The sequence below is a fragment of the Onthophagus taurus genome, chromosome 2 (genome assembly GCF_036711975.1).
Source record: "Onthophagus taurus isolate NC chromosome 2, IU_Otau_3.0, whole genome shotgun sequence".
NCBI lineage: Eukaryota > Metazoa > Arthropoda > Insecta > Coleoptera > Scarabaeidae > Onthophagus > Onthophagus taurus.
Genome location: NC_091967.1, coordinates 30566104 through 30588149, shown reverse-complemented (window position 1 = coordinate 30588149; position 22046 = coordinate 30566104). Strand labels below are relative to the sequence as shown.

Below are 22046 nucleotides of genomic sequence, written 5' to 3'. Positions count from 1 at the left end.
AAGGGGCCTACATAGTGAAAATTTCTTAGTTTATTATAATGATATAGAAGGACTTATCAATACATATCAAGTAGGTGTGTATAAGTCCGATGACTGGCAGCTCTTTATAGATTCCTTTAAAAAAAGCGTTAAAGCAGTGTTGTTCCATAACGGCAATAAATACGTAGCAATCCCTATTGGTCATTCCACCAGGCGAAAAGAATCATACGAAGACCTTCAATTTGTACTCGAAAAAATCACCTACAACATCCATAACTGGTTTATGCAGGTTTCTTTCAGGAGGACAGGGAAATATTTCAAGGGCGTATTCAGAAGGTTAAAATAATTGAAATAAACCCTTATGTTTAAGGCCGATTCTCAACTGTTATAGAAATAATTGATGTAATAAAAATTAATTTAAAACATTTTATTTTTCAAGTAACAAACAATTAACAAGAATTTAACAATTATTTTCAAAAAATCCACGGTCAACTTCGAAGTATAGTCTGGCTCGTTTGAAGTTTTGTCGCATAAACCAAACTTTTCATCCACCCCCAAAGACAGTAATCGATGGGGTTTCGATCGGGTATGTCAATTTTGTGTACCACCACGCCCAATCCAACGATTTGGAATGTGAGTATTTAAGAAGTTTCTAACCATTCAATTAAAATGTGGAGGGGCTCCATCATGTTGGAAGTACAATCTTTGTTTAACATTCGAAGGTATATCACCCAAAATTTCTGTTAAGTGAACTTCCAAAAACTCTAAATACCTTTCCCCAGTAGGATGCCGATCCAATACAAATGGACCGAATAATCGATCGCCTAACATACCACATCATACGTTTACACTAAATCAATGTTGTTTACAAGAGTCTTGTAAAGCGTATTTTGTTACCTCCACTCCATATCAAATTAGGTTTGATGAAACCATTCGTAAAAGCCTTAAATGCTGATGGAAACTGTTTTAAATGCCTTAAGTCTGCATTTCCAAATTTAAGTCATGCTAAAGTTGAGGAAGATATTTTCGTGGGGCCTTATATAAGAAACTTAATGAAAAATGACGATCAATGACAGATAACGAAAAAAATGCTTGGTTAAGTTACAAAGAAGTTGTACAAAATTTCTTGGGCAACCAACTGGATCCACAATATAAAAACATTGTATCGACAATGTTGTTAAACTTTAAAAAATTAGGCTGTTTAATGAGTTTGAAGCTACATTTCCTGTTTTCCCATTTAGATTACTTTCCGGAAAATGTAGGAGCCTTCAGCGAAGAGATGGGTGAACGATTCCATCAGGATTTGAAAGAAAAAGAGCGACACTATCAAGGTAGATGGTATGAAAGAATGATGGCTGACTACTGCTGGTCTTTGAAAAGAAATGATAACGCTATTCAATACAAGCGTAAGAGTGTTAAGCGATCGTTTGAATTGATGCGCGTTCGTTAGCATAAGAAACTAAAATAATATCCCAATTGCTATAAATATGAAAGAAGTTTTAAAAATACAAAATTAAATACAATAAAAAACAAATAAATTTAAAAATATTCGAGAATAAGTGAAAGTTATGAAGTTTTATTGTTATAAAGTATATCAAACAAAAATATTGTAAATTAATTTTTACTTTCTCGCACTATATACGAAATATGTATAGGTATATATGAGACAAAGTATTGAAATTTGACCTCTACATTTTGACGGATATACTCGTTTTGAGGTCCCCTGAGTCCATATTGACTATTTCCAGAAAATGTCTGTGTATGATGTATGTGTAAAATGTATGTGTGTAAACATATTAAAATTATGCGTGATATGTTTTAACAGTTTAACAAACCTTTTATTATCTTTATATATTGACAATTAATAATAACAACATTCACTTGTTTTATATTATATATAACTACTCATAAAACATTAATGCACTCTTGATTGGGATTGCTTTATGATATAACATTTCAACACTCCCCCTCAAGGCCAATCATAGTTATAAACTTTTCTAATTTTGGTTTTGGTAACGGCTTTGTTGGCACGTCGGCAATCATTTCTTCTGTTTGACAATATTTTAAATTGATAACGTTATCTTCCAAAGCTTTTCTTATGAAATGATATTTTATATCTATGTGTTTAGTCCTACTATGATAACCGTTGTTTTTTGCCAACTTTCATTATCATTGTAAAGGACGATTGGTTTTTTTGAATTGAATTTTAATTCCGATAAGAATTTGTTCTCACACAGTGCTTCTTTAGCTGCTTCAGTAAGGCTCATGTATTCGGTTTCTGTGCTTGATAAAGCAACGGTCCTTAGTTTTTTAGTTTCCCACGAGATTGCTGCGTTTGCCATTTTAAACAGATAACCAGTATAGGAGCGCCGATCATCTATAGGTGATCCCCAATCTTCACCTGTATAACATTCCATTTCTTTCCCTGAAGTTCTATAAGTTAGTTCCAAATTTATTGTTCCTTTTAAATACCTTAACGGTCTTTTTGCGGCAATCCAATGACTCTCGTTGTAATTTGTGTTAAATTGACTTAAGAAGTTAACGCTAAAATCTGGTCTTGTACCAATTGATGCATACATTAAACTTCCGATCAGATTTTGATATGGATATTTTTTCATTATTTCTTCGTTTTTTACTTCAGGTTTTTGTAATTTTGCATTTGGGTCCATTGGTGTACTGACTGGTTTTGAGTTTTCCATACCAAATCGCTGTAGAATATCTTTTATATACTTCTTTTGTGAAATTTTGATCGTTGTCTCCCCGTCGGTTTTTAATATTTATTATTTCATCTGGTTCATTTTCTATCTTCAATTTATAAATTTTTCTAGGTCTACCTTTTTTACCAGTTTTTTCTAATTTAGGTCTGCCTCTTCCTCTTTTCAATTCAATTTCTTTTTCTGTAGTTTCTTTTTCACACTTTTCATGTTGATTTAAGTGATTTAGGTTACGTTTAGTAGTTTAGAAGGATAGGTTGAAAGTACAAATAGGGTCAAAACGTGCCCTATTATGAGTTAAACATATTCCCCAAATTCGTTTTCCTAGCGTTTATGGTTTTTGAGAAAAAAAAATTAAACCAAAATTTTCCGCCATTTTTGGAGGGGTGTAGCTCCTTAGGGGAGCCGAAATCGCCCATGGTTCATATATCAAAGTACCCTTAAAATTCACTAAAGAATCACCCTTTGAAGTTTGTTGCAGTCATTCAGATACACCTGTATATTGACAATTAATAATAGCAACATTCACTTGTTTTATATTATATGTAACTACTCATAAAACATTAATGCACTCTTGATTGGGATTGCTTTATGATATAACATTTCAACAAAACACGATAACTTAAAAACGCAATCAGTTACCGTAATGAAATTTGGTATATAGCTATTAAACCAAACTCGAAAACTCGTAAACAACTTTTAGACCAAATCCACCAACCGGAAATGGCACTTTACCTGAAGATATTTTCAAACGTTTCATATAAACTTACACTTTTGATATGTATAGCCTAACATATACCTTCGTATACATCTAATAAATGACAAAAAATTACCATATATTGAATTTTAGCGAAATCGCTTGACCGGAAGTGTCACTTTTCCTGAATACATACACTTTTGTATACGTCTGCAAAATGAGAAAAAAATACCATATATGGAATTTTATCGAAATCGTATGACCGGATCAGTCATTTGTAATTTTTTATATGTAAGTATTTACAATGCTTGGAATTCACTGCGTACGTCAATTTTAAATTCAAGCCATTCATTGTTAAAATTATTTATCAACTACATTAATTGCGGAAACTTTTTCTTAACAATCTCTGTAAACGACATTGATAGAGTACGGGCAGGCCATTTCAGGTTCTTTATCATTAATTTCGTTTTAGACCATACGTTTGTTATTTGTTGTTTATTAGTATTTTGTATTGCTTTGAAGTGTTAACAAAACATTTTAAAACTTGTAAATAAAACTGGAGAAAAAAAGATGTTATTTCAAATATGAATTTCTTAGTTTTAGGAGACAATTTCTCAGAGATCAAGAAAAATATTTAAACGAATAAAATAAGATTTTAAGGGGACGGAGAAAGTTTTAAATGGCATAATGACTTTTATGGAGAAAAATTATCTTTTGATGTAAATTCAGCCTTGAATGTGGTGAAAAATCGTGTTTTTCGCATATTTTAGGTATCTTGAAAATCTTAGGTGATGAAGCAATTCTGACGTCAGATTCGGATTCAGGGTATCGAAAATTATTTGGAAGATATAGTCTGGTCTTTGGTTTAAAAATTTGTCGGCCTATGTAATCATAATACCAATATCGACCAAATGCAAATGATTAAAAGAATTAATAAATCTAAAACACTCGACATATTAGAAGAGTAATACATACGCAAAAACTATCTCAATAATAAAGAACTTTTAATTAAGTTTAAAACATCGAATTTAATAAACAACGATATTTTTTGAAACTTTTATAAAACCAGATTTTGGAAATCCTTGCATCTGTGCATAACACAGCTTTGTTATTAATTTGTCGTTATTAAGTTTAGTCACACATCAAACACATTGCAGTAAGGTCCAAATTTTTATAACCTGTTCTGTAAATTGTATTCCGGTCGTCATCTTGTAAAAGTACTGATTTTTGAATATTAATAGTAATAAACATATACCGGGTATTTCAAACCATTTGGAATGCATAATTAGGCTGTTAAAACGGATTATTACGACATGAAATCATTCTCTTTGTACTTCCGGTTATACCGGATGTGAGTACTAATTTCGCTATTTTTTTAACAAACAACGTAGGTAAGTTTACTAATGTTTTAGTTTATTGCATCAAGTGTCAAATCTACAGTAGTTGTTGATCAGTGTTAAATTAATTTTTCTTATTCGTTAACGTGTTAAATTCAATTTTCTTGTTTATTAAAGTGCTAAATTCATTACACTTTTTCCTAATCGTGTTAAACTGTATTTTTTTAAAATTTTTTGTTTGCTGCATAACACTTTATAAAATGACGTTTATTTTTCCTAACCAAGAGTTAGCGGTTATTCATTTTGTTTATGGGTTTGCAAACGGAAATTCAGTAGAAGTAGCCCTAGAGTATAGGAGAAGATATCCAAATAGAAGACATTCGCATCCTTCTGTGTTTGTGAAAGTGCATAGACAAATAGTTGCAAAGAAACTTTAGAAGAAGAATTTTGCGTGAGTTCGAGAGAGACCCCACTGCGAGTGTTAGAAGAGTTTCGAATGCCTTATGAATTTCTAGGGCGGTTGTTTGTCGCCCTTTAAAATATGCTCATTAGAGATGTGTAAATTACGTGAGTCACGTCGAGTGAGCGGGCATCAATCTTTGTACCACTCACGTGAGCGTGCGTGATCGTGAGCAACTTTAATTTCGACGGGACCCGGCGTGACCCGATTGGACCGGTTTTTTTTTTAATTTTTCTGTAATAATAAGATTTTACCGAACGCCGGACAGAACGGTATATGGAACAATAGCTTACTTTGATGTATCGAATGTTTTTAAAAATAAACAAAAGGTATTTCATTTCGTCTGCGATGAAAGAAAAATGTGTAGTTGCCTTTTATCAATCTTAATACGGAGAAGATGTGTGGGCACCTGTTTTTAACTTTTAATTTAACTGACTGCTAAACTATATGCTTCTCCAATTAAATCTTTTACCTAAGTTTAACATGTATTTATTTAATTAGAAAACAGTTGTTTATAAAAAATAAAGCCTGTCATGTCCTATAACGAACAGAGACGGTTGTGAACAAGTAGTTTACGAACCCCAAACTCTGGTGTAATTTGTTCATGGCCGCATTAACGAAAATGACCAAAACATAATATTTAAAATTTTAAATATTATGTGTGAAAATACAACAATTTATTTAAAATTTGTATTTCTCAAATGTATATATAGTAAGTAGAACTATTACTGTTTAAGTGTTTTTTGTTTTTTTATGTGTAAACAAAACATTTGCATAAAATAAAAAGAAGTGCGCCGCTGGACTTAATTCGCTACGAGGGATTTTTCCCAGCGATAATTATTGCCAGTACTATTTCTCACGGTCGTAAAAATCATCAGAGATATCGGAAACTATACCACACCGGTCATAAATAAAAGTCGGCCAGACAGAATCAGGATCGAATTTAAATTTGTTGAAATTAAAATTATTTTAAACCTATTATTTCTCTACAATTTGCAATAAAGCTGTGTTCCTTAATGCGGCCCTTAGTGAATAATCCCGTTTTTGTCCGTTTTATTCCCACTGAATTAAAGAAGATTTTGCTATAAAATAATCGACTTTTTGAAAATACAGTCAAATTTCGCAGCTATCGAATCCAGTCGCGTCAGTGTCTTCTTTTTGTGTTTTTACAAGATGTTGAAATCAAAAGAACAGATCGAAAGTGATCTCAATAAGAATCCCGATGACGGACGCTATAAATTTTATAGCCATGTTAAGGGAAAAAGCGAAGTTTGGGCAAATTTTGAGTTGATTATGTTTGAAGAGACAACTCTAGATTTTGCTCGATGTATTAAATGCAAATCCATATTAAAGTACCATCCTAAAAGTGGAACAGCTAGGCTTTTAAGACATAAATGTAGCATTTCTGCTAAAATTAATTCTGAAAACCGACGTACTTTAGACAGATATATCATAAAACCACTGCCAACTGCAAGGAAGGAGCAAATTTTTAAAAAGCAACTATAGTTTATTGTAAAAGATCTACGACCGTTAAACATTACAGATGGTAAGCTCTCTGTGTTATATTTTTCGCGATATTTTTTAATTAATGTTTCCTTTTAGGTGAAGGGTTCTTGCAATTTGCTCAAGAATTAGTAAATCTGGGAGCTGGTTATGGTAAACAAAATATTAAAGACATTTTAGCCTCTCGAGCAGTAATTACAAGAACCTATCTGCCCGCAGAATATCACGAAAAAAAAAGCAAGTTACAAACAATTTTAAGAAATAATGAGGTATCATTTACAACTGACTTATGGACAGATGAGTATACACAACGAAGTTTCTTAACACTATCTTCTCATTTATTAAATGACTCTATGGAGTTGAAAAAGTATGTGCTGGGAACACGTGAAGTTGTGGATAAAAAAACTGGCAGCAATATACGAACGTTTACATTAGATATATTGAAAGAATATCTAGAAACAGGAACTGGTACGGATCAAACTTTAAGCGCTGAAGAGAAACTTTCGAAAGGAGTAATTATTACTGATAACGGCTCAAATCTCATTTTAGCATTTCGCTCATATACTAGACTTTCTTGTGCATGCCATAATTTAAATTTGGTTATGCACGACGTTTTAGAAGGCAGTTGATTTTTGAAATCAGTTGTAAATTCATCAAAAAAACTTGTTGCTTATTTCAAGCATTCTCAGTTAAACAATAAACTGTCTAAAACGTTAAAGCAACATATTTCAACACGCTGGAAATCTATTTACACTATGTTGACCAGCATACAAGACGTTTATGGGGAGATTCAGAACTTATTGATTGGTAAGGATGAAATTTTTCGCCTAGGTGGTTTAAATCTCGCAATATTAAAATCATTAATAGATTTTTTAAATATATTCAAAGAATGTTCTGAAAATCTTAGCTCAGATTTACATCCTACGTTGAACCACTACGTTTTGTGGGAACATAAGCTTATTCAACATTGTAATTTGCAACCTGAAAATTCAGATATGGTTAAAGAATTGAAAAAGCAAACATCAGCTGCATTGCAAAAACGGTTTCAACCTCAACAGTTGCATTACATAGCTTTATTTTTAGATCCTAACTTTAAAGCACTTAAGTTTCTAAGTGACGACATGCAGACAAATGTGAAATCGTCAGTACGCACTATGTTGCAGTCCATTTTAGAGGAAGAATCTAAAGCTATTGATGACGAATCAGAAATAACTGGAACTAGACCCATAAAACGCTTGCTTTCAGCATGTTTCGCACAAATTAAAGGATTTAAGTTGGCTCAACATGAAAAACAGGCGCATACATCATTCGGCAGTTTTGTTCTTTAATATAATTACTTTGAAGAAACCTCCATACTTGTTCAATAGAATAAAATTTCGTACCGATGTTCACACCTTGAATATTCGATTCAAGGGCACTCTTACCCCGCCGATCCATCATCACCAGCTATTTAAGAAATGCTTTTCATACCAAATAACACATATTCTTAATGATTTGCCATCAACTATAAAATGTAGCACCATCATGTAGCAGAATGAGGGGCCGCTTGTCTCAAATTCAGGATGCATTGTAGGGCGACAGGGATCGGGCAGTTTGCGCTTCGTAATGGATTATGATTTCAGTATCGGGTCTTTTTCATTTTCTTTTTCTTTTCTTGTTTCTTTTCGTTTTTCTCTCTTGTATATTTAGAATTAGAATGAGTTTTATTAGGTTTGAGTGGAAGAGCAGGTGCTGTTACGGCTGCACCTGAACTCCGCCTAATTTGTCCTGGTGGAAGAATAATTTCATGTATACTAAGTCAATGTACATCTAATGGGACATATAAAGTCATATTGTTATTATCATTATTATCTACATTTTTGAAATTTAGTTTATGTGGGAGGTTCATACCGACCTTTCGATTTAAGGTATTTTCAAGATGGTTGCCACTTCCGGTACCCCAGAAGTAGACCACAACTTCGTTATTTTAAATGGAACTACAGCATTCCATTTAAATTTCCATTTTTACACCTTTTAATTATATGCGCAAAAATAAGTTGACTTTGATAAAAGTTATTAGTACCTAGCGCTTTTCGTTTTCGAGTTATTTTGATTTAAAATTTTTCTTGGCAATTTTCACCGTGCTCTTTAAAACTTTATATCTCAGCAAACGTTCATTCAAAAAAGCTCTAAATTGACACGATTATTCTTCAAATGATGTAAAATAGATACATCATTTGCTATATCACAGTATCTTGTACAGGTGGTCAAAAAGTGAATTACCTTTTTTTCGCATTCAATGGCAAGAAAGTAAAAATTTTAAATGGTAAGCCCCATATTTGATTAGCTCACCAGAAAGGGAATTTGCCGGGAAATGCCAGAAACCGGTTATATTTTTATTAGGATCAGTAACTTTGATTGTTAATCTTTTAGTTCACTATCTTTTATTTACCAAAAATAACAAATAGAAGAACAAATAAATGAATCAATGAAAATAAAAATTAGGTTTGGATAAATAATTTAATTTTCTCACTGGTAGGTTAAAAAAATATGGGGCGTACCATATAAAATTTTCAGCTTTCTTGCCAGTGAATATGGAGAAACGACAATTCAATTTTTGACCACCCTGTATAAGATACTCTGATACAACAAATGACAATCTATTTGATATCATTTGATTTGAAGAGTAATCTTACCAACTTAAAGCTTTCTTGAATAAATAATATTAATTAAAAAATATTGGCTGAGATATGGGGTTTTAAAAGCATGGTGAAATTTAAGAAACAAAAACTTAAAATCAAAATAACTCGAAAACAAAAAATGCTAGGTACCAGTAACTTTTATCAAAGTCTACATATTTTTTCGCATACAATTAAACGGTGTAATAAAAACTATAGCATTCCATTTAAAATAACCTAGTTGAGGTCTACTTCCGGAGGACCGGAAATGGCCACCATCTTGAAAATACTTTAGATCGAAAGATCGGTATGAACCTCCCATATAAACTAAATGTCAGAAACGTTGATGCAATGGAACAGAAATAAAACGGGTGTTGCTGACTTTTTGGCGGACACTGTATATGTATTGCGAATTGTATTTGAAAATGGAATAAATTTCCGAAACGGATTTATTTTATAATTAAAAAATTAACAAATATATTTTTTTTTTATTTATTTAGCCGTGTTTAATCTACTTTTAAAATATAATATATTGTCATATTTAAGCAAAGGTGTGTATTTCCTAATTAATTGGGGGTGAATCCCCTAAAAATAAAAACATCCAATAAGACTATTTCATTCATAGTGCTGTAAGGAGTGTTCTCTCCCGTGTTCCTAGTTTATTAACTGATTCTTTATAGTATTATTATAAGTATTGTTTTGTTATTGTTTTTTTATTTTGTTGCTGTTTATTGAGTATTACTGTTATTTTTAGTGTTACGTTTAAATTACCTATAAGAAGTATGCATTTTTATTGATTTTTTAATATTTAATTTATCCTCCGCTTTAAAAAGCCCCGCGAGCAACCGTTGATTTAAAAGTAAAAAAAAAATAAAAAAATGTATTTTTCAATTCCGCTTCATAATTATGCCATCTAGTGGCCACAAGCTTAACTAATGGTAGAGCGATGTCTATTTTGCACGGCCACACACACAGACACGACCGCTGAGTTCCCCCACACCATGACAGTTTCATCACGGTTCAATGCAGGATAACCATAGAAACCTGTAAAATTAATTTCCTTTTTTTGGAACTGAACTCGCTATATTATTATTATTGCCGTTTTTATAAAAAAAAAACCTAGGATATGAGTATTCAAAAGTTTAGTTAATAATAAAGTTAATATTTTTTTTTGTTAATTATAACCATGTTTCCTTATCAATATAACAAGTTGACTAAAACATTACAGTACCAATAAGTTTTATCAAAGTCAACATATTTTTTTACGTGCAATTTAAAGGTGTAATAAAAACTATAGCATTCCATTTAAAATAACGAAGTTATGATCGACTTCCGGTAGACCGGAAGTGGTAGCCATCTTAAAAATATTTTAGATCGAAAGTTCCCAACATATATATACTATCTCCTATATCGCTGACTAAGGCAGCAAAAGAGTGTAAACACTAGAGTGCAGATATATATATATCTGTCTCTGTCGTGCCCCCGTCTACTCAAGAGATATGCGTGAACACGTGGTGAATACACCTCCCCCACCCCGACCGGCGAACTTACAATATTTAGACAAATAAATATATGAATCGATGTATTTCTATTTCCTCCATCTAATTATGCAATAATTTTAAATTTCTCCACTTTAGTTTACGAAGAAAACAAAAAATAAAAAATTAACTTTTTGCAAATTTCAGACGTTGATACCTCCGTTAATACTGCAAATTCCCGTGTGATCTTTACACCAATAATTTCCTCCAGTGTTTCTTAAATTTGCTCCATCGTTTTTTTAACAAAAGATGCATTAAATTTTTTGTATACAATATCTTGTTGTATGTATGCAGATCCTTAGACGTTGTGCGCATGCACGGAATACGTCTACGCGGGTTATTCTAAAAGGCGGTAAATGGCAGGTTTACCGATTTTACAGACTTATTAAGTGTGGTAACTAGTTCTCTTTCGCCGATGAAAAACCCAATCCCTAGCTCTACAGCGGTTATGCTATTCATCATTTTTGCAACAGTATTGTAGGAATGGCGTGAACAATAGCTTATATTTGAACCGTGGCTATACATTAAAATCTGTTTTTCAAATAGAAAGTAATACTATTGACTGCAACACGAACATAACATTCTTGTTCATAGAACTAATGGAGGTTTATGGATATATTAAAGAACAATATTCGTGCTTGAAATGTCAAGAACATCAAGTATTTCATAAAATTGCAATTTCTATTCCAAATTTAAGTATTGTATGGAATTACAATTATTCAAACCTTGTAGAGTCAATTAATAATTATTTACGAACAGAAATATACTCATGTCATAAATGTGGAAATAATTCAACTAGAAATTACCTGTTGGGGGCATATCTGTGGATTGACACTGAGGATGCATACAAAAATTCAAGCTGCGAAGACCTTAAATATGGATACATCAAGATTCTGCACAAGAATAGAAGACATTCCAGAATACGTCAAAGTAAATAAAAAGAATTTAGTTTTGAGTGGCATTATCAAATGTGAGCCCTCAATAATTGAAGGTGGAATAAGCCACTACATTGCCTTATGCCGTAATGCGATGGGATTTGGACGATGAAAAATGATTTAATTGGAACCTCTTGTAGACTACCAGTAAAAGAGGAAATAATTATCAGTGCAATTTTTTATAATGCAATATAGTTTAAAGTTTATTTCTATTTGTATTATATTATTCATAAAATATTTATTATTCATTTACTGTCATACCCATGTTTATTATTTCTTCTCTTTGTGTTATTTAGTTTACAATTTAGTTTGTTAAATTTATATTACGTTAATAATGATTTTTATACAATAGTTGAACATTATTACACTACATACATTCATGGATATAGGAGTATTTATTTTAAAATTTCTAAACGCCGCCGAAATCTAGTGTCGTCGAAGAAATGAAATTTACAGCTTCCTGTAAATTACGGAGCGGTAGGTAAATCTAAAAAGTTAACAATTAAATAAGAAGTTAACTTCTGGTATTTAAAAACAAATAATTATGTTTATTACACCAACTGTTAATACAGAAATATTTAATGGATTGCATTGCTTTGGATTGCAAAAATATATTTTGTTTGATTTTGTTATAGTACCGTAATTTACACGAAACTGTAAATTTAATTTTTTTGACGACCCAAAGAAAAAGTTTATTTTTAGCTTTATTCTAAAACAATAAGAAATAGACCAGTCAAATTTATTAACGGTAACTATTTTTACATTTCATGCCATTTAGAATAACACGCGCAAATGTATTCTGCGCATGCGTACAAAGTCCAGGCATCTGCACATAACAAGATATTGTTTACAAAAAATTTAATGCATATTTTGTTAAAATAACGACGGAGGAAATTTAAGAAACACTGGAGGAAATTATTGGTGTAAAGATCACACGGGAATTTGCAGTATTAACGGAGGTATCAACGTCTGACATTTGCAAAAAGTTAATTTTTTATTTTTTGTTTTCTTCGTAAACTAAAGTGGAGAAATTTAAAATTATTGCATAATTAGATGGAGGAAATAGAAATATATCGATTCATATATTTATTTGTCTAAATATTGTAAGTGCGCCGGTCGGGGTGGGGGAGGTGGTGAATACGCTTTTATCTTATTGGACTGTGAATTAAAAATTAATAGCAGCTGATGACCTTGATGTTTATAAATCACCAAATAAATGTTTGACATAAACATAACCTAAAATCTAAATATTTAGTTATGTATATTATAGGTTTCATGTTTATAATACCATAATTATTAACATATTTTAGGACTAAGCAATTTAAAATGTAATTATTATTTGTTAAGAAAGTGAAGAAAATTTGTTAAAAGTAAAATAAAAAAGAAAAAGAGTAGGGGAGATATTTTTGGGGCATAAAAATTAGTTGAGCAGGTAGAAGGAAAGATCTCAGTGTAATAAAAAAGAATTCAAAGCCCTCCTTTTCTTGAAACATTTTTCTTAAAAATTTAATTAATAATTACATCGATATGATGAAAATTTTATGATAGAATATAGAATATTATGTACATTAAATAGTAAGTACCCTAAGTACATATTTTATATCTTTAATTAATGTAACAACTTTATTAGAGGGCGTGAGCTCACAAATTATGTTAAAAATTAATAACTATATTTTAGTACACATTTTTAATAATTACTATGTATATATGTATTAATTTAATTTTAAAGAACATAATGTTTAATGAACAACCTACATAAAGTTGATATTTAAAGCAATATTCAATGTCAATTTCACACAAAAGTACATAATATATTCTAATTTATTTGATGCATCTACGATAATTTATAATTAAAGTCAATTATCTACAATAATTACATTTCAAAGCTGCATAAAATACGCGCGAAACACTTCAAACTCTTTAAAATTTACGATTCGCGCAAGCGCCTTCGCGACATGGGGGCACGACAAAGACAAAACATATATCATTCCGTCTGCTTTTGATGGAAACGCTCGCCACTCATTGCTTAGATAGGGAGTTAGCGATATAGGAGATAGTATATATATGGTTCCCAATGATCAGGGAACTTCAACCAAGGCTACCAAAATTTAAAAAAAAACTATACGAATAGTGGAACCTAGAAAAGTTACGTGAGACACCTGTATAAGAGGTTGTCTAGGTTCCTATACTGCAATACTTTGATTTTAGTTTGTGGGCGATAGGCAAGAGCGGAAGTGTTTAGCGACGTAAGCGGCGACGGATTGCGCGCGCACCCTCAATGTCATGTTTCGTGACAGTTTAAGTGTCTTCTTTAGTATAACATAAATCTATTACTACTTTAGTTTTCTTCAATTATTTTATGATAAGTGAATTTATATTAAAAATTAAGTTGAATTATTTTCTGTTTTACTACTGCAGTTAATTAGATACTACACTAAATATATTAAAGTAAAACGTTAATTAAGTTAAGTAATGAAAGTTTTAGTAATTTGAATTATTTCCTGGTATTATTTGTCGCCATTGACGTAATGCGCAGTATGGATGCGTATAAACTTAGACAACCTCTTATATACTAACCTTGACGTTTTCCTTCATGGTCTTTTGTTTCGACGAACGATTTCGCAACGTCGCTCGCTTCGCTTCTGTATGGATAGGCCATAACGCCTTACAAACTATGCTATTGATAAATATCGCATGTTTGTAAACAGTTGGTGCTTTGATTTACTTTAATTTTGCGTTAAATTGGGCTAAAACTAATTGATAAATAGATTTACTGAATGTAAATTTATTATATTGAATTGTGGTTACTTCGCGCACGGAAACAAAAAGAAGAGGAAAATTTACTCCTTTCTATAACATTGGATGGTAGAAAGAAAAAACGAATTGTTCATTTATTAGTTTTATTAACAGAGTGGCTCTTACATTACGCATTGCACACCCAGAGTGCAATGCGTACTCAACAAATTGTAATTAGCACGTGCATTAAATTTTGCAAAATAAATATAAAATGAAAAAATTGATTATTAATCATTAATTTAATTGTCAATAATATCACACAAATACAAATAACACATACCAAATAAATAGAACGTAAGAGTAAATAGAACGTATTAGTACAATCGGTAATTAAAAGTACATACAAAGGGTTTTAAATCTCAATTTTAACGGGCTTCTCTTGACCTAGAGTCTCAGTACTCTTCTTCCACCGAACCCTTTCCCTGAACTCCACTCTAGGAATTAAATTAAATAAACGTCAGGTTGTTTCTATTAATTATGTTATTTCGTGAAATCAGTAAAATCGTCCTCAGGCACGACTGCAACCGAAAAACTTGAATTAACTTATATACCCCAACGTAAAGTTCAAAACTCAATATCTGACCATACCATAAAATCCATTACTAGAACATAAATTCAAGAACAATTTGAAAAAATACAACATAACGCCTGCGTTGAAATCAGGCAAAAAAGTCTCAGGTCAACTTATGTATAATAAACCGAGATTTAATTTTTTAGAATTAAGCGGAGTGCATGAGTTGTCTTGTAAAGATTGTGGGTGGATCTATATAGGTCAGACGGACAGGAATCTGAGAGTCCGAGCACGAGAACATCTTACTAAGGATTTCTCCGTTTTCTGCAAACACCTGAAAGAACACGAGCACTCTGCAGACATATATTAAAAACATAAGATTACTAAAACAAGTCAACAAACCCATGGAACTTGACCTATCTGAAGAGTTCTTTATACATTCCAATAAGGAAAATACTAAAAAGCCACTATTGAATGACATCACCGGATTTTTTAACAACATATTTTAACATTTCTTAAAATATATAAAAAATTAAATTAATTTCTAGGGTTTCCCTTTTCAAATAAATAAATATCCTAATAATTATCCTAAATATATATTCAAATAAATATCCTTGGATTCAGTAAACATTTCTGTTGGTTAATTTCTTGAAGACCACGTTAAATGGAACAGGTATAACCTACCTCTCATTTTAATTTTGTATAATCTCTCTTTCCTCTTTTATAAAGAAGTTAAGAATACTAGATAAGATAAATGATCATATAGTTATAAAGGACTAATTCCTTTGGAATTTTGCCTTTTAATATACCTTCACGATAAATTATTGACACCTTGATTGCCCTCAGCCACGGTTGCAGTCGTGGCTGAGGGCGATTTCATAATCGAAATACACCTCGTTGTATAGCACCGATTTCACAAAATAATATAATTCATCTAAGCAACCTAACTTTTATTTAATTTAATAATACTTAAGATGCTCTAGTGTAAACGCTTGCTTTCATCCACTCTAGGAATTCCAACTCTTGACCGAACTCTAAAAACTAATATCGAACTGCCTGGTCTTTTCTTCCGTCTGAGATTTTAAACCCTTTGCTTCGAGCGCTCTTAACCTAAACAATTGTTTCAAACTCGGACCTTTGAAAACGTTCCGCACTAAACTAAAGTAGGGGAGAAATCCTAGAGAACCCTTCTCGAGATAGTGAAACAAAAATAGTAAGTGACACACAAAAAATCAAAATGTGAATCGAAATAATTCTTCCGAATATTGTCGCGTAACTGCTCAGGATACATTAGAAATTGCATACATTAGAAATCGACAACGTCGTGGATATGATATTAGCATTCTTCCGAATATTGTCGCTCAACTGCTCAGGATACATTAGAAATAAAATAAAAAGTTTACTTCACTCTTGCTTGTAGTGTTTTATTTCAAAACTAGTTTCGAGAGTGTTCTCTCATCATCAGTTGAAAACTACATGAAATTACAAAGATTTCTTGTATTACCACAAAAAATAGCATCAAAATGAATTAAAGAGAATTGAAAGATATAAAACAAAAATAAAAATATATAAATGGCAAAAACTTACGGTCAAATTTCGAGACTTGAACAGTAAAAGTCGAGGAAAACATCATATTATTCACGAACATATTAAAAACAAACAAAATCAAAACTATTAAAACTTTATGTAATATTTTCAAAAAATGAAAAACGCATTAAAATCATGCGTTAAACGCTTAAACGTTTTTAAGTGGGTAAGGTATGTAGATGAAGTCTTTTGTGTTTGGGAGGGTGAATCAGATTCTTTAAATAATTTTCTTAATCAATTTTTGTATAATTTGCATACAAAATTAAAATTTTGCATTAGAAAAATAAGAAAACAGAAAACTGAATTTTTTGGATTTGACCCTGAAAATAACTGCGAACAATTCCGTTGATATTAATATATACAGAAAACCTACTGCCATTCCAACCACAATACCCTTTGACTCTTTTCATCCCGATTCACATAAATTGGCAAACTTTAGATTTTTAATAAATAGAACTCTGAATTACTCCTTAAATGAGGAAAATAAAATTGCAGAATTTAATTATATACAGAAACTTGGTACACAAAACAACTTTCCTTTAAAAATTTTAAATCAATTATACAATAGGATTATACAACAGAGAGACCCCCTTTTCACAAGAGACGATACTGATCATGTTTACAAAGCAATTCCTTTTAATTCCCTTACTTATGAAGCTAAACATATTTTTTCAAAATTTGGTGTTGTTTTGGCCTTCTCTAATAACAACACTATTCTTAATTTACTCTCTAATTACCATGAGAAACGAGATTCTATGAAAGAATGTGGAGTTTATTCTATTGATTGTTCGGTTTGTGACTCATTATATATAGGGCAAACAGGAAGAAAACTTGAAACTAGATTGGGAGAACATAGAAGTCAAACTAATTCAAATGTTTATAAATATAGATTGGAGACAGGTCACAATATTGATTAGTCCCTATTTAGACCCGCTGGTTATTGTAAACCACTTTTTCTTTCTCTTATTTTGTATATTCGATTCAGTCTCTTTTCTTCCCAACCACGCTACATTTTAAGTTTGTAACTTCTTTGTTTTAAAGTGTAACATTATTTTAATGCGTTTTTCATTTTTTGAAAATATTACATAAGGCTTTAATAGTTTTGATTTTGTTTGTTTTTAATATGTTCGTGAATAATATGTTTTCTTCGACTTTTACTGTTCAAGTCTCGAAATTTGACCGTAAGTTCTTGCCATTTATATATTTTTATTTTTGTTTTATGTTTTTCAATTTTCTTTAATTCATTTTGATGCTATTTTTCGTGCTAATACAAGAAATCTTTGGAATTTCATGTACAGTTTTCAACTAATGATGAGAGAACACTCTCGAAACTAGTTTTGAAATAAAATACTACAAGCAAGAGTGAAGTAAACTTTGTATTTTATTGAAATGACTTGCAACATGGATTCCCACCATTACATTAGAAATGGCACACATTAGAAATGACATACATTAGAAATGGTATACAGAAGAAATGGCATACATTAGAAATCGATAATGTCGTGGATATGATACTAGCATTCTTCCGAATATTGTCACTCAACTGCTCAGGATACATTAGAAATGGCATACATTAGAAATGGCATACATTAGAAATGGCAAATATTAGAAATGGCATACATTAGAAATGGTATACAGTAGAAATGGCATACATTAGAAATCAACAACGTCGTGGATACGATATTAGCATTCTTCCGAATATTGTCGCTCAACGGCCAGGATAAATGGCATATTATAGAAATAGCATACATTAGAAATGGCATACATTAGAAATGGTATACAGTAGAAATGGCATACATTAGAAATGGTATACAGTAGAAATGGCATACATTAGAAATCAATAACGTCGTGGATATGATATTAGCATTCTTCGAATATTGTCGCTAAACTGCTCAGGATAAATGGCACAATATAGAAATAGCATACATTAGAAATCGACAACGCCGTCGATATGATATTAGCATTCTTCCGAATATTGTCGCTCAACTGCTCAGGATACATTAGAAATGGCATACATTAGAAATGGTATACAGTAGAAGCAGCGTACATTAGAAATCGACAACGTCGTGGATATGATATTAGCATTCTTCCGAATATTGTCGCTCAGCTGCTCAGGATACATTAGAAATAGTATACAGTAGAAATAGCATACATTAGAAATGGCACACATTAGAAATGGTATACAATATAAATGGTATACATTAGAAATGGCATACATTAGAAATCAACAACGTCGTGGATATGATATTAGCATTCTTCCGAATATTGTCGCTCAGCTGCTCAGGATACATTAGAAATAGTATACAGTAGAAATAGCATACATTAGAAATGGCATACATTATAAATGGTATACATTAGAAATGGCATACATTAGAAATGGTATACAGTAGAAATGGCATACATTAGAAATCAACAACGTCGTGGATATGATATTAGCATTCTTCCGAATATTGTCGCTCAGCTGCTCAGGATACATTAGAAATAGTATACAGTAGAAATAGCATACATTAGAAATGGCACACATTAGAAATGGCATACATTATAAATGGTATACATTAGAAATGGCATACATTAGAAATGGTATACAGTAGAAATGGCATACATTAGAAATCAACAACGTCGTGGATATGATATTAGCATTCTTCGAATATTGTCGCTAAACTGCTCAGGATAAATGGCATTCTATAGAAATAGCATACATTAGAAATCGACAACGCCGTCGATATGATATTAGCATTCTTCCGAATATTGTCGCTCAACTGCTCAGGATACATTAGAAATGGCATACATTAGAAATGGCATACATTAGAAATGGTATACATTACAAATGGCATACATTAGAAATGGCATACATTAGAAATCAACAACGTCGTGGATATGATATTAGCATTCTTCCGAATATTGTCGCTCAGCTGCTCAGGATACATTAGAAATAGTATACAGTAGAAATAGCATACAGTAGAAATAGCATACATTAGAAATGGCACACATTAGAAATGGCATACATTATAAATGGTATACATTAGAAATGGCATACATTAGAAATGGTATACAGTAGAAATGGCATACATTAGAAATCAACAACGTCGTGGATATGATATTAGCATTCTTCGAATATTGTCGCTAAACTGCTCAGGATAAATGGCATACTATAGAAATAGCATACATTAGAAATCGACAACGCCGTCGATATGATATTAGCATTCTTCCGAATATTGTCGCTCAACTGCTCAGGATACATTAGAAATGGCATACATTAGAAATTGACAACGGCGTGGATATGATATTAGCGTTCCTCCGGTTATTGCCGCTCAACTGCTCAGGATACATTAGAAATGGCATACATTAGAAATGGTATACATTACAAATGGCATACATTAGAAATGGCATACATTATAAATGGTATACATTAGAAATGGTATACAGTAGAAACAGCGTACATTAAAAATCGACATCGTCGTGGATATGATATTAGCATTCTTCCGAATATTGTCGCTCAACTGCTCCGGATACATTAGAAATGGCATGCATTAGAAATGGCATACATTAGAAATGGTATACATTACAAACGGCATACATTAGAAATCGACAACGGCGTGGATATGAAATTAGCGTTCCTCCGATTATTGCCGCTCAACTGCTCAGGATACATTAGAAATGGCATACATTAGAAATGGTATACATTACAAATGGCATACATTAGAAATGGTATACATTACAAACGGCATACATTAGAAATCGACAACGGCGTGGATATGAAATTAGCGTTCCTCCGATTATTGCCGCTCAACTGCTCAGGATACATTAGAAATGGCATACGTTAGAAATGGTATACATTACAAACGGCATACATTAGAAATGGTATACATTACAAATGGCATACATTAGAAATGGCATACATTATAAATGGTATACATTAGAAATGGTATACAGTAGAAACAGCGTACATTAGAAATCGACAACATCGTGGATATGATATTAGCATTCTTTCGAATATTGCCGCTCAACTGCTCAGGATACATTAGAAATGGCATACATTAGAAATGGTATACATTACAAACGGCATACATTAGAAATCGACAACGGCGTGGATATGAAATTAGCGTTCCTCCGATTATTGCCGCTCAACTGCTCAGGATACATTAGAAATGGCATACATTAGAAATAGCATACATTAGAAATGGCATACATTAGAAATGGCATACATTAGAAATGGTATACAGTAGAAATAGCGTACATTAGAAATCGACAACGTCGTGGATATGATATTAGCATTCTTTCGAATATTGCCGCTCAACTGCTCAGGATACATTAGAAATGGCATACATTAGAAATCGACAACGTCGTGGATATGATATTAGCATTCTTCCGAATATTGTCGCTCAACTGCTCCGGATACATTAGATATGGCATGCATTAGAAATGGCATACATTAGAAATAGTATACATTACAAACGGCATACATGAGAAATCGACAACGTCGTGGATATGATATTAGCATTCTTCCGAATATTGTCGCTCAACTGTTCAGGATACATTAGAAATAGCATACATTAGAAATGGCACACATTAGAAATGGCATACATTAGAAATGGTATACAGTAGAAATGGCATACATTAGAAATGGTATACAGTAGAAATGGCATATATTAGAAATCAACAACGTCGTGGATATGATATTAACATTCTTCGAATATTGTCGCTAAACTGCTCAGGATAAATGGCATACTATAGAAATAGCATACATTAGAAATCGACAACGCCGTCGATATGATATTAGCATTCTTCCGAATATTGTCGCTCAACTGCTCAGGATACATTAGAAATGGCACACATTAGAAATGGCATACATTATAAATGGTATACATTAGAAATGGCATACGTTAGAAATGGTATACAGTAGAAATAGCATACATTAGAAATGGCAAACATTAGAAATGGCATACATTAGAAATCAACAACGTCGTGGATATGATATTAGCATTCTTCCGAATATTGTCGCTGAACTGCTCAGGATACATTAGAAATGGCACACATTAGAAATGGCATACATTATAAATGGTATACATTAGAAATGGCATACGTTTTAAATGGTATACAGTAGAAATAGCATACATTAGAAATGGCAAACATTAGAAATGGCATACATTAGAAATGATATACAGTAGAAATGGCATACATTAGAAATCAACAACGTCGTGGATATGATATTAGCATTCTTCCGAATATTGTCGCTCAACGGCCAGGATAAATGGCAAACTATAGAAATAGCATACATTAGAAATGGCATACATTAGAAATGCTATACAGTAGAAATGGCATACATTAGAAA

General features: G+C 31.9%; 1 protein-coding gene across 1 annotated transcript; it reads right to left on the bottom strand.

Annotated features, from left to right (window-relative positions):
• Positions 1-2096: 2096 nt before the first annotated feature.
• LOC139432744 (uncharacterized) lies at positions 2097-2648 on the bottom strand. Its single transcript, XM_071201512.1, has one exon. It carries the CDS (start codon positions 2646-2648, stop codon positions 2097-2099), a length of 552 nt encoding a protein of 183 aa, XP_071057613.1.
• Positions 2649-22046: the final 19398 nt, after the last annotated feature.